The 16812-nt window shown below is 38.1% G+C and overlaps 1 protein-coding gene and 1 long non-coding RNA gene across 3 annotated transcripts in view; one reads left to right on the forward strand and one right to left on the reverse strand.

The window, feature by feature from the left end:
• Positions 1 to 1466: 1466 nt before the first annotated feature.
• On the reverse strand, positions 1467 to 11034 carry LOC120305513. Its single transcript, XR_005556064.1, has 3 exons — positions 10714 to 11034; positions 9651 to 9727; positions 1467 to 1626 (listed from the first exon to the last, which is right to left on the reverse strand). It is a non-coding gene; the product is annotated as an uncharacterized LOC120305513 (long non-coding RNA).
• A 251-nt stretch (positions 11035 to 11285) lies between these two features.
• PPP2CA (protein phosphatase 2 catalytic subunit alpha) overlaps positions 11286 to 16812 on the forward strand; it is a 29626-nt gene continuing 24099 nt past the window's right edge. The window contains exon 1 of one of the 2 annotated variants that reach the window (XM_039337478.1): positions 11286 to 11683. In XM_039337478.1, coding sequence (XP_039193412.1) covers positions 11582 to 11683 — 102 coding nt within the window. In that variant the 5' untranslated portion in view covers positions 11286 to 11581. Of the gene's footprint in view, positions 11684 to 12087; positions 12490 to 16812 lie in introns of those variants that run through there. The other variant, XM_039337479.1, reaches the window with a different exon arrangement.

Here is a 16812-nt window from a genome sequence, read left to right on the forward strand (position 1 = left end):
CAGTACATTCTGTTTTGAAAGTGAAAAAAGTGAAAAAAAATGGAGGCGGTGAGGAAAGAAAGAACAAGACAGACTGTACTCCAGAGAGGGAAAAATGAAGAAGCGTCTGACCAAACTTTCTTCTCCTATGCTTAGAAAGCTATTTACACTTATCCAACGTGTATGTGGATTGAATTCACTATGTAGGTAGCTCTTTCCTTCATTAATCTGGATTTCTGAATCTCAAGTAATTCCTTTTGTTGAAATGCAGCATTTTTCTAAGCCAGCATATGTATCCGCTGGTTCTCAAGCTCTATACACAACTGAAGAGTTACATAACTTAGGACAGAAAGTTCTGACCTGTTGGGCAAGCCTTCAATGACTTCCAGCCTGGTTTTGCAGAAAGCATTGCATATTCATTCGTTTTCCATTTAGAGCTGCAGAAGTGGAAGTGAGTGGCCCAGAATTGGCTGATAGAAGGGCCAGATGCCAAAGAGGGCAAGAGCCCTGCGTGATGAACAGATACATAAAAGAGCGAGTTTTGGCAGGCTTGGGTTGCTGTCTTTGTATTTCTCAACCAGAACAAATTGCCAGTCCTTTCTGAATAGGAAGAAAGAGCAGGTAGGCTTCCTCAGGAATCGTCACGGGAATGCAGAAATTATATAGACTTTTATGTCTATTAGAGCCAGGTGTGGCATGCCAAATATATGCAATTTCAATTGCACCATAAAATGATAGCATATTATCTCCATGACAACTCTTTGTTTATCCTCATGATTATTAGCTTTTGTGAATGAATTATGAAGGAACAGGAAACTATGCCTCAGGTTATGTAGTCTGTCATTCAGGGAATGGAGGAAGTCATAAGACGTTCAACACAGATCATCAAAGCACTTTGCTACATTCACTTTATTTTATGTGCTATAGTTTTATACCAGAGCTTTCCAGGATTCAGTCTTTGTATCTATTTTCTATGCCAAAGTTTAGTTGAGTGAATAGATGATTTAAGAACAGACAAAAATGCCCTAGGCAGGCTTATAGTATATTTCCTACACACCACTGACTGAGCAGAGAATCTGCAGCATACATCAGGGAGTAAAGGAAGGGCTTCCTAATCAGAAAATTTCACCCCCAAAGCTAACTGCTGGCATTTCCTTTTTTAAAGAAATTAACCACTGGGGATTTGAGAGCCTATAACAATTGCTGTGTAATGGAATATGGCAACCCAATGAACATATCATCAATTCCCAGCAGTAAATGTGAGCAGATGTCAGGTTCCAAACAGCAGCATAAAATTTAATAGGATTCCCAATGTTTGATTTTCACCAAGCTGTAAATGCTGCCAAGTATTTGTTGGCAAATTAGAGGATTTATATTTTAATCTGGTGCTATTCCCCAGGGCACAACAGCAATTGGGATGGATGGGGGAGGTTGACATCCTTGAAAATTGTTGTAGGTGTAGTTTCAGTAAAAAAAAGGCGACAAGATTTCAGTTTGTTTGAAAACTTTACTAGTTCCACTGGAGAAAAAAATAATTCAAGTGCTTGTTAAATTGAAAGACAAAAGCATAAAGGTATTTTCAAGGATGTTAATGATCTCCTCTTAATTCACGTCACCATCATTCATGTATTATGTTTTCTTCCACTCCTGTTTTAAATAATGTATGCACATATTATCAGATTGAAAAGAGTCAGCCAAATATTTATGCTGATCCAGCAACTAAATAAAATTGTAAAAGAACTTCAGCATGTACTTCAGACAGATAGCACCAGTTCACTTTCTGCTGGCAGAAAACAGGAAATTTTAATATGCATTGCCTTTCTGTGTGATAAAAACTTGATATAATCCCATTTAAAGTTACATTTCTATCTGATCCATGCATAGCAATTCAGTCAAAAGAGCAGTAAATGAGACATCTGAAAGTTGCCTGCCCTACATTTATGATAATTAGTTGGAACTATTTAGAAAAAAGGCACTTCCTTTACAAATTCAAGTATTTATTGCAATATTTAGAAAGCAGCTTTCAGAGAGAGTAGCTTGCCCTGAGTGCTATACAAAACAACTGCATACAATAATAAAATATCGCTATGTAGCACTTTAAATCATGGGTATCCAACCTTTTGGCTTGCCTGGACTACGTTGAGTAAAGAGGTACTGGATACAAAATATATCATGTAGTTAATGTATATAAATAACATAATTATGTTAAAAATTTACAATCTTGTGGGGCCACCTTACTAGTTCAGGGTCACCTGTGGCCTGCGGGCTTGACATAGCTGCTTTAAATATTATTAGTTCTTTCCAGAAATGGCATTATCAGAAATGAAAAAGAACTAGTTAAGTGGACAATAAGGATAAGAAAACGATCTAGAGCTAAGAAAACAGGGTTTTTTTCTTTACCGGTACTTACCCAACTATCCTTCTACTCTTATTTTTTCCACCAAATTGTTATAGCTTAACACAAAGATATGGATCTAGTATTGACAGTACAAAGTTCTGTGGAATTTCTGGAATTTCCTTCAAAATGCTATTTTTTCTCCGTATCTACAAAGTCACTTCTCCCAGTAAACAACATTGGAATCTAAAATCACATTCACTAACCTAATTGAGTGACTATTGACACTAACATTAACAAAACATTAACCAGATTTTCCAGAGTGTATATACTGTATTTAGGTGTAATAGGTATTTGCATTCCATCAAAGGGCAAATTCTCTTGTTATATATTTTTATTAAATTAAACAAATTGTAAAAACAAATACATTTCTTGTTTTTAATTGGCATTATTTTGATTCTTCTTTAAGAAGAAAACACTAAACCTATTTTAATATCTAGATATTGAACAGTACAGGACTATATGAAATAATAATATATGTGGACTGCTGTTGAAAGAGTCACTTTTAGGCACTAGATTGACACAAAGCCATTTCACAGAGAAAGACACGTGTTCTGAATGCACATACATTTCTACCTCTTTATACAGTTTATGGAAGAGGGACATAATAGAGAGGATGGAGAGAAAATGTATTGTTGGAACTCATATATCAAACTAAACTATTTTCTTAAATTGCTATCTATTAAATATGCCATAATTGGTTGGGCTAACATAACAAATCCACAATATTTCATGATGTGAGTTCTCAAAATAATATTATGACCTGGTACAGGGTGGGAATTCAGTCTTTGAATGGCATTATATAACTATTTTTATAAAACTCATAGTCTAATCTGGATTCTAATCCAACAATGGAATGTATTTAAAATTAGTATATCACCTGTCATACTATACTTTTCTAGGCAATATGTATTGTTACACATTAAATACAGTATGTAATATTATAAGGTATATCACATAATTCAGTAATCAAACAGAATAAGTGGTGCAAAATACATAATCAGTAATCAAATGGAATAAGTGGCTTCTGGTGTACGTCATGGCTAACTAAAGATGACTGCACCAATCAGCAGAGATGACAATTGTGAAAACAGAAGACTGGCAAATAGATTGGGTTTTTTGGTTCTCCAAAGAAAGGGAGATTGGGAGATTGACTACAAGTGTTCTGAATTGCTCACAAACAGCAGTCTCCTGTGGGTTTGAGCACCAGGAGCCAAGGAAAACAACATTTTTGCTCTCAGCAATGGCAAAGCATTTCAAAAAGACACTAAGCCAGCCAAACTCACTTTCTAATTATATTTGGAAATGTTGAATTTAATAACTTTATTATCAGAGATCCTCAAAACAGCAAGCTTAATATGACAGCTGTCAGTTTTACCTTTTTCATATTTGAAAACTTTTAAACAAGACTTAAGGATTAAAAATAATATGCAATTGGCAAAAAGCAAAAAAAGAAAGTATTTTAAGAAAGTTTTAAACAGACTGGGAGACAAGAGACGTTTGGAATATCAATTATTTTTTGCTTTAAGATTTAAAAAACAAATATATGATGAAATAAGGCAGTGTTTCTCAACCTTGACAATTTTAAGGCATGTGGACTTCAACTCCCAGAATTCCACAGCCAGCAATGCTGGCTGTGGAATTCTGGAAGTTGAAGTCCACATGCCTTAAAATTGTCAAGGTTGAGAAACACTGAAATAAGGTATTTGGGGGAAATGACTGAAATGGAACTAAGCTCATATTAGGAATAAAAGCTTGATGAAGGTTGTAAATAAAGATTGAAGGACCAGGGAGAACAGAGTTAAAAAGGTAAGCCAGATATAATTTTTTCTTAACTTAAAGAGTTTTTTGAAACATGGACTGAAATATTAATAATATCTCAGAAACGCTACAGATTTCGATGGATAAACTTAGATGAGAAAAAAAATGAGGAAATGTTTACCTGGCATGGACATTACAGAGTTTGAAGGCATGGAGGACAACAAAATTGAGATTATTCAAATGGGAATACAAAAGACAAATCAAGAAAAGGATTTGGATACAGAACACTTAAAACAGCTATGACAAGAAATCATGGACCAGCCTTCTTTATGGGATTTACAAATGCCTGCTTAAAGCTTTGAAAATTCCTTTTAAATGCCAAAGAGTAATGATAGATTAAATTCTGCAATGCCATAAGTATGCTTTAAAAATCAAGAATCTGCAGAACAAAATGAAGGAATATAAAGTTTGACTTTTTGACCAGAGATAAACCATTTGTTTGATTTTTCTGGTAACGCCTAATGAATTTTTTGCCGAACTAGGACTGAAAAGATGATCATTTCTCTATTGAATAGAGATAAAAGTTAGGCTATGAAAAGGTTTTTTATCTGTAATGTTCAAATAAAGTGAAAAGTTAGTATATCAGCTTATGCTTGATGTGATAAAGGTTGGAAGCCACTTCTTTATTATTGCATTTGTTGCCTTTTTCATTCAACTTCTACTTTTTTTTTCTGCACCTGATTTTTTTTCTTCTGATTTAGTTTGCATTAGTTTTTACTATATTATCAATAAAATTATTAATCAAAAAATACTGACATGAAGTGCCCCAACAGAACTGGTTCAGAAGAGATATTCAGGACCTATAATAAACCCTACTCATGTTTATTTAGTCCCATGGAGCCTTCTTGCAGCTATCTATTGAGTTCTGGATTATGAATGCATAGCCTGATCCTGTGTGTCATTAATGTAAGCTTATTGCTTTTAGTAGTATTTATATGACAAACTATGCAGAAATACAAGTTATTATGGTAATCATTCTTACAAAGAATAGATGAAACTTAATTGAGACTTGTTAGAAGGAAAAAGAAACAGGTGACTTCAGCCTGCTACTTTGGCCATTTCCTCATTAAAGATTGATAGCATTCTAATGCATCATCCAACAGTTGTTGAAGTAATACATCACTAATGAAGATAGGCCTTACAATGACTTGCCGATGGCTGGATTATTATGCTGCAGGATGTAAGAAATCATTAGCGTGGAAACGATAAAAAATAAGTTTAGATGGTAAATAGTTGCAATATAGAACAACCTTGTCGGTTTGCCTTCTAGTAAATAAAATTGTGGGAGCTTGATGGCTCAACGATTAGAGACGCTGAGCTTGTCAGCTGGAAAGTTGATAGCCCAGGTTCGAGACCCGAGTGTTGCATGATAGGGTGACCTCCTGTTACTTGCCCCAGCTCCTGCCCATCTAGCAGTTCGAAATCATGCAAATGTGAGTAGGTAAATAGGTATCACTTCAGTTGGAAGGCAACTAGTGTTCTATGCTGGCTACATGACTACAGAAATGTCTTTGGACAACGCTGGCTAAGAAACGGAGATAAGCACCAACCCCTAAAGTCAGACATGACTGGACAGGGGAAACCTTTATCTTTTACTTTAAATGGAATTGTATGTCTATACCAGTGGTTCTCAACCTTTTTAATGCCGCGACCCCCAACTGGTCGTAAGTCGAGGACTACCCAACCGGTCGTAAGTCGAGGACTACCCAACCGGTCATAAGTTGAGGACTTTCCCTGCCTGAGAATGCCACGCATGTGTGGTGCCGCCCCCCTGTGCTGGCTGAGGCCTAGCTGGCAAGGGGCAGCGACGGTGCAGGGCGACCACTGGCTGGGCCACCAGCTGGCCCAGCCCAGGCAGGTAAGGCACCCACCGGGCCCCACGCATGCCAGCAACCCTCCCTGTGCCCGCCGCTGCCCCGCTAGCCTTACCTTGGCCACCACCTGTTCGGGGGGGCGGCAGGCAGGCCCTGGCGCTCCTGGGTGGCCACAGCAAGCGGCAGCGACGGCGCAGGGCGACCACTGGCTGGGCCACCAGCTGGCCCAGCTCAGGCAGGTAAGGCACCCGCCGGGCCCCACGCACGCTAGCAACCCTCCCTGCACTCGCCAGCCTCCCACCCCTGGCCCTCTTTTACTTACTTTTAGTAGTTGCTCAGCAGGGAGGGAAGCTTTCCTTGCAGCACCATTTGCAGACTGGGGCTTTTGGTGGTCTCAGCAGGGCAGAGACAGCCTGGACAATTCCTATTGGCTTTTGAAAGCCAATAGAATTAGACTCTATTCAAGAGAGTCTATTCTATTGGCTTTCGAAAGCCAATAGATTCTATTGGCTTTCGAACACCAATAGAATAGAGTCTCTTGAATAGAGTCTATTCTATTGGCTTTCAAAAGCCAATAGAATAAGAGGGAGTAGCACAGCTAAAGAAAAGGGGAAAAAATGGCAGACAGCCTTGTTTGGTGATCCCCGTGAAATGGTCGTTCGACCCCAAATGGGGTCGCGATCCACAGGTTGAGAACCGTTGGTCTATAGCCACCATGGCTGCAGTTTTGAAAATAATCTACATTCACTGCAGATTTTGAGAGATTATCTGAAACAACAGTTCAAAATTTTAAATGTTCTCTATTTATGTGTCTATTTTTCTTTCAGACTATACCTCATGAAAATATTTTTTGAACATAGCCCCTTTTAAAATGTTGCTATTCCCGTTATGTATGATTTCATCTTTTCTTACCATTCTGATTATATATAAAAATCGCATTATTTATCTTCCTACATGACTGATAGGTCAAAGAAGAAGAATCTATAGAAAAACATACTAAACTATGTATTATTTATTCACCAATTCAGTTCTGGTCTCATTTTCAATAATGATACATCCTGCAGAAATTCATTCTTTTGTATATGATGGAAAATGACTGAATCAATGTAAATATCACCAGATCTACCAGATCTATAAAGAAAACATTCTAGCTATTTTAAATCTGGAAAACAGGTTAGTAATATTTTGTATTGGCACAAGTTTCACTCATAAAACTGCATACAATATGCTAAACCATAGTTTAGTAGAATGGCTGAATAAGTCATACTGGGCTGAATTTATACAATGAAGCTCCCAGGATACACTGGGCCAAGTCACTTTCTCAGCTTTGCCTACCTCAAAGAGCCTGTGAGGAAAAACAGGAAGAACATTATGTACACTGCCTTGAGCTCTAAATGAAAGCTGTGATAGGAATCAAATTAAAATAGTAAATAAATACATAATTGCACTAGTCATGATTCCTATTTCACAAACAGCTGTGTTGGTGAAACATAGTAACTAAGCCATAAACAAATCAAATTATGCCTTAGTACAATGTGTAAACCAAGTCATAATCTGAGATGTGTATACAAAGTTTAACTTAATCTAATTGCATTCCCTCCTTTACTCTAGCAGGTAAGCATAATGCTAGTTTCAAGAAAGTTTTGCAGCAGCAAAACTACACTGTCCCAGATAAACTGCTCTTAAACACAGCAGCTCCTTTGCTACCTAAGGCAAGATTTTCAGGTGGCCACTTTAGAGAAAAAATTAACAATAGTTAACCAATATCATTTGTATGTGCTTTATTGCCAGGTGTGTATCCAAAACTTTATCTGAAATTTTCTTTTCTCTTTGAAAACAAACAAAAACTGCAAAGTACACAAAGTTACTTTCATTACAGTGAAAACACACCAAAAAAGAGAGCAATTGCTTCTTGTACAAATAATATATGAAGAATACCTAAGGGACATCTTTTTCAATTGCATTTAATACTGCAGAACTCATCACTGCTATTTTTAATTCTAAGGTCACAACACTGGTAACAAAAAATAGCTCACATGGTTAATGAAGACTATTGCTAAAGAAAAAAAAAATACTTTCCTCTCACCTCTGTCCTAATTCGGTTTCTATTTCAAGACAAAACAATGAAATGTTTTATGGCTCTCTCCAGTTTAAAAAGCCACAAGACACTTAGTTATTTTCCCTGTAAAAGTTTTAGAGCTACTCTTCCAAATTCAAGTTACAGTTGCTTTGTAAATAGCACTGAAAATACCACATAGAAAACCACACCATCACAGCCCCAACAACAACAGCAGGGCATACTACACAACGAATAAAGCACATTCTCACTAACACTGATGATATTACTTAATCAGGTAATGAAATGTCTGCAAGTAAACAACCAAGCTCAGACAGCACCAAGGACTCCATAGTATTGAAAATGCCTGCATACAATAGCCTAGTATCTGTTATGCAGCCTTCTAACACTGTCAGACATACACACTTTAAAAACAGGAATGACAGTGATTAATATTATTTGACTTTCACCTATTTCTTGGTGCCTCTCTTTCTGGACAGCTGGCCATGCATAGGTTGTGAGAAAACCCAGCCTTATTTTTGCAGCCTCCAGAGTTCCTTAGAATTGTGTCACATTAATATATCAGTATTACACCTCTTGGAAACATCAGCAAATGTACTTCTCCTATTGCCAGGTTTCGCAATCTTGCTATATTGCAAAATATACAATTTGGGCTATTTTTTATAAAAATGGAAATAAAGTCAGTATTTCTTTCAATGTAGGCGATATAACCAATGCGTTCTCTGTTTGGGAAAATTAGAGGAATCTTCCTCACGTTCAATTGCTCAGCATTATGCAAAAATTATTCCTTGTAATTATATAAATTACCTAACCTGATTCTATGTTTCTTGATTTGACAGATAGCATTTTGGAGATGCAATTTATAATTTGCCTAAAAGTCTACAATACCCTAAATATTTATAATTTGCCTAAAAGTCTACAATACCCTAAATATCTATGTATTTAAAGTAATTAATTGAACCCCATCTATTATAATAATGTTGGTAATTTAGTCCCTTTCATTTGTTAGACTTCCCATAATAATAAAAGATTTAGCAGTTGCTCTTTTTTATTTATTTCAGGACTTTTTGAAAAAAATGCTTTTAAAACATCCTTGCTTATAATAATCCTCCACCATTATCAGCACAATTCTATGCATGCCTACTCAGAAATTTGAGCTCAAAGAGTTGAAAATTACAAAGTAAGTATACTGATGCCACTTCTAATAAAATAGGATTAGAATATTAATAAATGAATTTGTAGAGGAAGATTGAGAAAAAGTGCCATACCTTAGTAGCATACCAACTCTATTTTTACTATTTTTTTTATTTAATCCTCTCTAGGGTGGAGGTTAGAGAAAACTGGTTCTACTCCTTTGCAGGACAGTCTTGATTGGATGCTGCCTTTTTAATTATAAATAAGGGATGTAAATTAGACCTCTAAGATGAAGTCTGTTAAATATATGTGCAGTAAAGGTAAATGGAGCAAATGCAGATGGTTAAATTTATACTTGATTTATTTGTTTTTAAAAATTATTAGATTTATATCTGCCACTATTTCATACAAGGCAGCATAATATTCTCACCTTCTATTTTTCCACAACCATCCTGGGATGTGGGTTGGGCTGAGAGAGTGACCCAAGGTTCCCAACTGGCTTCATGCCTAAAATGGGATTAAACATTACCACCTTCAGGTTTCTAGCTGGTACCTTAACAATTACACCAAGCTGGATCTCCAGCAAAAAACTACAGTAATTCTAATAGAAAGAGCCAGTGGATAAAATAAATTAGTTTAAACCAGTTAATGCAAGATTCTGACTGGCCAATTCAATTGGGGAGAGTTAGTGCACTCTGGGTTTCATCAATTAAATAATGCCATCTGTCAGAACTTTGGAAGCTTGCCTTCTCTGTAGCAGCACCTGCTCTCTGGAATGAGATTCTCCCATGAAATTCAAATGGCCCCCACCCTTTTGGTATTTCGAAGGGCCTTAAAGACCTGGCTCTGGAAAGGACTAATGTTTCTTTCCTTCTTTCCCTTGTTCCCCTCTGAGATTGTTTTCTCTGCCACCTTTGTCTTTTGTCTTGTAATGTTTTTGTGATGTTTGTATTGTTCTTTATTTTAAATTGTTTTACCAACTGTATACCACCCAGAGTTGCTGGGAGTTGGGAGGCATATACATTTAATAATTATCAAATTATTTACTCTCCTCCCCATTTCTGCCTCACAATTCTCCCAAAACATTGCTACAGAATGGAAGTTTAGATAGAGAAAGGGGGAGCACCTGCTTCCCCCTACGTTTATTTAAAACAAAGAGTGGTAAAAGGTTGGTTACTTTGGTTACATTTGGATCTAAACCTCTTCCCAGCAGCTTCAGAATGCTGAACCATAATATTCATCCCATGGTGACTGGGAATGTCAAAGGATGCTGTTGCAGAATAGTTTATAGGAGTTATAATCCAGTAGAGACTTTTGAGAGCATGGCTTTATACCAAAGGGTCATCTTAATTATTACACAGTATATGAAACTGTTGAAAAATTACCCAGTGTTTTTTTATCAATTGTCGAACACGCCGCACCTGATGTTTGGAGGGCACCAGCTAACATCAGTTTCAATGTAGTAGATATATATTGGATATAATTTTTATTACCTTGACATCTATCCATTGGGGAAATGGGTTTGCGAGGTTTTTCTCTTCAACCTGACGCTGTCCGCTAAACTGCAGGTTTTTTGCGCTTCAGCTTCAATGTCTCCTGCCTTTAGTGAAAAGTATCTACCGAATGGCACGGAAAGAAAATTGCTGGGGACGAGTCAGATTTCTGGAGTTCAGATATGGGCACGACATAGAAGAGAAACATAGTATCTTGCAAAGCATCTCCCTCCAAACTTGACTCAAACTTTTTGCAAGAATTAGAATGAACCTACCTTTCTGTTCCTAAACTGTGATTCCCCTACGTTTATGTGAAAGAAGAGTTACCTTTCTTGACACGCGACCAGGACCATCCCACCCCCTCCTCTCCAATACACTCCTTGGAATCTTACCCCGTTCTCTAGAACGCGCAGAGGAACTCATTGAAACACCGCCGCGCCGCCGCGATTGGGCTTGTGCGCATGCTCAAAGAGGCGTACTGTGAGGCGCTTAGGGCAGAACCACCCATTTGACTGTAAGGACGCATGTGCGCCGTCTGGTGCGCCTGAGCTGGTCTAAGGAGGGTGGGAAGTGTGGGGGTGACGTCAAGGCGCGGCAGCCATTACACGGAGAGCGGACCGGATCGGCGAGCGTGAGAAGCAGCCGCTGCCGCTGCTCCCCATCACCTGGGAGGGAGAGATTCCGCTGTGCATGTCTCTCTCCTCCTCCTCCTCCTCCTCCTCCGTCCAGCCCTCACTTCTTCCTGACGCGTAGCAGCCTCCCCTAATCTCCGCGAGGGGGAGGGAGAAGGGTGGGCGGAGGTGGGGCAGGGGTGGTGGGTGCCGGCGAAGAAGGCAGGCAGGAAGCGGCGGCGGCGGGAGCAGCGACGATGGAAGAGAAGGTCTTCACGAAGGAGCTCGACCAGTGGGTCGAGCAGCTGAACGAGTGCAAGCAGCTCTCGGAGGGGCAAGTGAAGAGCCTGTGCGAGAAGGTGGGCAGCCAATGGCGGTTCCGCGGGAAGCGGGGGAAGACCCAGACCCCGTTGGGGCGAGGGGGGGGGGAAAGAGAGAAATATGTGTCGGAGGGGGAGGGAAAGCGAAGAGGTCCGCCCGACAATTGGGGAGAGGAGCCTCGGTAAAAACGCGCCGGGGATCCAGCAAGGTCCGGAAGGGATCGCGGATGGCGGCGGGGGCATTGATCGCGGCGGGCTCCGCTGAGATGTGAGAAGCGGGTGCGGGCCAGGAGGGCGCCGGGACAAGCGCGGACTTGAGAGCCACCGCAAGGGGCGCTGTCCCGCCGGGATGAAAGGAGAAGTGGCGGCGGCGGAAGCGGAGTACATCTACCCAGAGAAGGCAGAGCGGGGTGTGTCCCCGGTCAGGTGCATTGTAGAGACGGGGCTCCTGGCGGCCAGGCTGCCCATTCTTCAGGCCCCGTAAGGCACCCCCGAGGTCTTTTTACTCACGGAGTAGTCCGTGTGGCTCAGTGGATCGCTTCCCCCCGCTGGCCCTGCGCCCCCTGTCGCATCGCCCGCTCCTCCTCGTCCTCCCACTAGCTCTTAAAATGGCGCCTTTCTCAGAAAATAATGCTACTAGGAAGTCCCTTGTGCTCGGCGGCGGGTTTTGATGCACGGCCGAGCGATGGAGGGAGAGGTTTGATAAGATTCCGGCGAGAAGAAAAGAGAGGAGCAAAATGTATTGTTCTAAATTCGCTCTCGGCAGCTCCAACCTTGGATCGAGAGGGTTCAGCATTAATTTATGCGGTCAGAATTATCGTTGATTGGCCTCGATCGTGCTTTATGTTAGTAGGTTGTAATTTTACAACGCTTCCTTGGTATTTTATTTCACTGAACTTAATCGACCTTACTTCTAAATAAACATATAGAAATGGGAGAAGCATGGAAAAAAGTGAATCGCCCTGGAATCTAGGAGTATTTTCTTGTATTGTAGTAGCATGTAATGATGAATCAGTTAAATTGGATTGTAAATTTATGGTCAAATTACTTCGTACTAAAATGCAATTGATTTTTTTAAATAATGTGTTTGAATGCCATTTGTTAAATTACATTAACGAATGGTATTCAAATAATTTATTATAGTAACATTACATTAAATGACAGCAGGAGAAAGAGCAGTTTTTCTCAGCACATTGTATTTCCTTTTCTAAATTGACTACTGTATCTATACATGTCACACTCTTTCAACCCAAACCACCTCACAGGGTTATTGTGGAGAAAATAGGAGGAGGAAGGGATGTTGGGTATGCTCATTGCCTTGAAGCATTGCAAAAATAACAAAGGTGAAATACGAATTAATTAAATAACTGTATTTAATTCAAGTTTAATTTTAGGATTATGGTTTTAAGTAAGTACCTTTTGGCTAGAAATATATCTGATGAGACTTATGTACTGATTTGGTAATTTTCATTAGATTCATAAGGTTTTTTTTAAATATTTAACCTTCAATGACAATGATTTTTGATATAAACTACAGGCAGTCCTCGACTTACAACCATAGTTGAGCCAAAAATTTACGTTGCTAAGTGAGAAATTTGTTAGTGAGTTTTGCCCCATTTTATGACCTTTCTTGCCACATTTGCTAAGTGAATCACTGCAGTTAAATAGTTAAGTTGTTAGTAATACAGTTACCTGGCTTCTCCATTGACTTTGCTTGTCAGAAGATTGCAAAAGGGGATCACATGACCCCAGGACACTGTAACCATCATAAATATGAACCAGTTGACAAGCATCTGAATGTAAATCACATGACCATGGGGATGCTGCAATGGTCATAATTTTGAAAAACGGTTGTAGCTCACTTTTTTCAGTGCTGTTGTAACTTTAAATGGTCACTAAACAAACCATTGTAAATCGAGGACTACCTATATTACTCAGTCATAGTTGTCTATAGAGGTTCTCGGTCATCCAGGTCATGGTTGCCCCAAAAATGCTTTTTCAAAAGGCAATTGGACTTTGTTTCAAAAGTCTAGTTGCCTTTTGAAAAAGCATTTGTGTGATATTCAATCGTAGGTTTCATTGGAATCCATGGAAGGAACTTAAGCTTAAATTTTGTGGTAACAAAATTTAATTGTTTGAGTTAGCAACCTGCAAGCCAAGTCCATTATCAGGAAACCACTTCAGTCTGTATTTACTGCTCAGTTTCTTGATAGGTTTGCTAAAGTAGCCTGGTGTGCAACTACTGCAGTGTTAAATGTTTTCAGTTCTTTCACTTTACATCAGACATGTCAAACTTGCGTCGGCGACATATCGGAGATTTTTCCCCATTGCCGGCAATGGGGTGGGCACGGTTTCCTTGGGATGCGTCTGGCCCGCGGACCGGCAGTTTGACACCCCTGTTTTACATGCTAAACATGTTATATTTTTACAGTTGCTTAGCTATCATTTGAAGTTACCAAAATCTCCCTGGGGATATTTACAGCCCAGTGCCAAAGTTCTCCAGCATGATTAAGAAGAATCCACCAATGGGTTGCGTGCTCAGCAACTGGTCTGCATTTACAGCAGTTGTCAATGCTTACAGTCATGTGCCCACACTTTATTATGGTGTTTGCCAAAAACTGGCATTTACTTCCAGTTTTTGACAAAACCACCCATAATGAACCATTGGTTTGCTTAACAACTGCTGCAAAAGTTGTAAAATTGGGTTGGTCACATAGGTTGTTGGTTTTATGACCATCACAATTTACAAAATGATAGGTAGGCTCCATTACAATTTTAAGTCGGAGACTGACTATACTAAATAACTTTAGAAATGGTAGAAATTCAATTTTTGAAATATACAAATTTTGGGATGAAGGCTGGAGATTGTTCAATACATTGGCATGTTATTAATAAGAATGAGAAAAACAGGTAATGGAGGATTTATTTTAATGTTGCCAATCCTTTTTTTGTAGTTTTTGTAGGTCATGTATCCATCTGTGAAAACATTCAAAGGCCTTAATATACATTGAATTTGCAGCTCACATTATGAGATGCTGGTTTTAACTGGTATTTGAAGCTACTATTTTTCTAGTTTTGTTAAAGAGTTAGATGTTAAATATTGCAAAAAAAAACCTTTCCATATTTGGAGCAGTCTACCTTTGATAGTAAAGAATTTGGAGAGAAAAATTAAGATTGTTCTTGTTTGGTGATTGCTTTGTTTAGTGACTGTTCACAGTTAAAATAGTGATGAAAAGTAACTTTACAACCAATTCTCACATTTATGACTCTTGTAGATGTGTAAATCAGAGAAAAGCATAGTCATGGTTTTATTTAAGAATTGCTTTATTTAACAACAAAGATGCTGATCCAATTGTGATTGCTAAACAAGAACTACCTGTAATCCAACTGTGAGGTTAAACTGCAGAAATAAATATAGTGGTAATTTGTGCTATAAGGCCAGCATGATTTTAACATTAGATATGAATGGCATGACATCAGGAAGCTTTTCTGCTTGTTCAGTGATACCTACATGAATAAGTGAAACATTATCTCATACATTCATCATAACATTTTTGCTACTATAACAAGAATAGCAGGTAAAAATTGTGGCTTTGCAAACTGCCTGCCTGCAATTTTTTTAAATGTTATTGGTAAATTCACTAACTCCTTTGGGCTGTTCAGGTTATACCAAACACAGGTTAGAAATTCCTGCCAGTTTATGTTTTAAAAATTCAGACCTGAAATATACTAAAGAAATGCTTTTATAAAGCTGAATTGTTTATCCAATAAAATAGGAATGCATAATGATATATTGACCAAACCTGTACAAAATATAGCATACTTATAGAAAACCCTAGTTGATCTAAGATTTTTGTTCAGGTTAGCAGTCATCTCTTGTGTATTTCTTTTATAGCGATATTCATACTTCTGAGACTATAGCCCTGTTCATTCTACACTGGCCTTTGCTTGGTGTTATCTTTTTTTTAAAAAGAATTTTAAAAATTATTTTGGCAAATTTTGGTGTTCTTAAAGCTGTCTGATGATATTTCAATCTTATTAGTGCTCAGCACGTAGTGCAGCATTCCTATATAATATCCACTAGGAAATAAAGTTTGATTATTACAAATTATGGAAGAAGGGTAGAATGTCAATTTTTTTAAAAAAAGTTTTGGATAGAGAAAATGCAGTTCGCTTCAGAATTTTTTATTCTGTAGACAGAAATATAAGTGGCAGGTTTTGTTCAAAACACAGTAAAGGAATAGAAAGAATTGAGCATGAAGAATTATTTATACTAAAAAGCTAGACATTTATGGTAAAGAGATTAAAAGACAAATATTTAAGTTACAGTAGTGATTTGTTCTAAAGAAATTAAACAGATTTTAATTTTTCACTTGAATTCTGATATTAATGACAAATACTATCCCACTGACACAGATAATGCAAATAGAACACCACCTTGCCACCTTGAATGTACACTAATCGGCATACATTAAAATTAAATTTCATGGAAATATAATAAACTATATTGCCTCTTCCTGTCTTGATAAATTGCTAATAAAGAAAATAATAGTTGGTTCATTTCCACCATGCTGGTTCTCTTTTCTAGTTAAAATAGTTTGCTGCTTCTGTACTGTAATTTAGATATGAAGATAAGTAACAGTACTAGCTAAATATGCAATTGTTAATTAGTTCTGAATTGGATTAGGTACTAATAGAAACCTGGTGAAACGGAGTGTATAGTATTTAAAGTTCTCATCAGAAGTAATGAATTTTTCAGTGTTATTCATTGGATCAGCATTTAAGTTAGCAATTAAAGCCCTGTGATATGACCTCACTGAAACATTGACTTACCTTGGATTAGGTACAGATTCCAAATAAAAAACAAGATGTTCTGGTTTTGTGTATTTCAGTGTTTCATGATATATGTTTAAGGTTTGCTGACAGTAATTCATTTGCTTAGACCAGACTTGTCAAACTTGTGATGTCACATGACGTCGTGCAATGTATCGGGACTGTTTTGCCATTGCTGGCAATGTGGTGGGCACAGCTTCCACGTGACGTGTCCGGCCCATGGGCCAGCAGTTTGGCACTCCTGGCTTAGACTGATAGCTTAAAATTTAAAAGTTTAATTTTTGGAATCAAACTAATGTTCTGAATGGTTTATGTTTTACACATCAGCTTTTTAA

The sequence above is a fragment of the Crotalus tigris genome, unplaced genomic scaffold (genome assembly GCF_016545835.1).
Source record: "Crotalus tigris isolate CLP2741 ecotype Arizona unplaced genomic scaffold, ASM1654583v1 scf7180000017680.1116333, whole genome shotgun sequence".
NCBI lineage: Eukaryota > Metazoa > Chordata > Lepidosauria > Squamata > Viperidae > Crotalus > Crotalus tigris.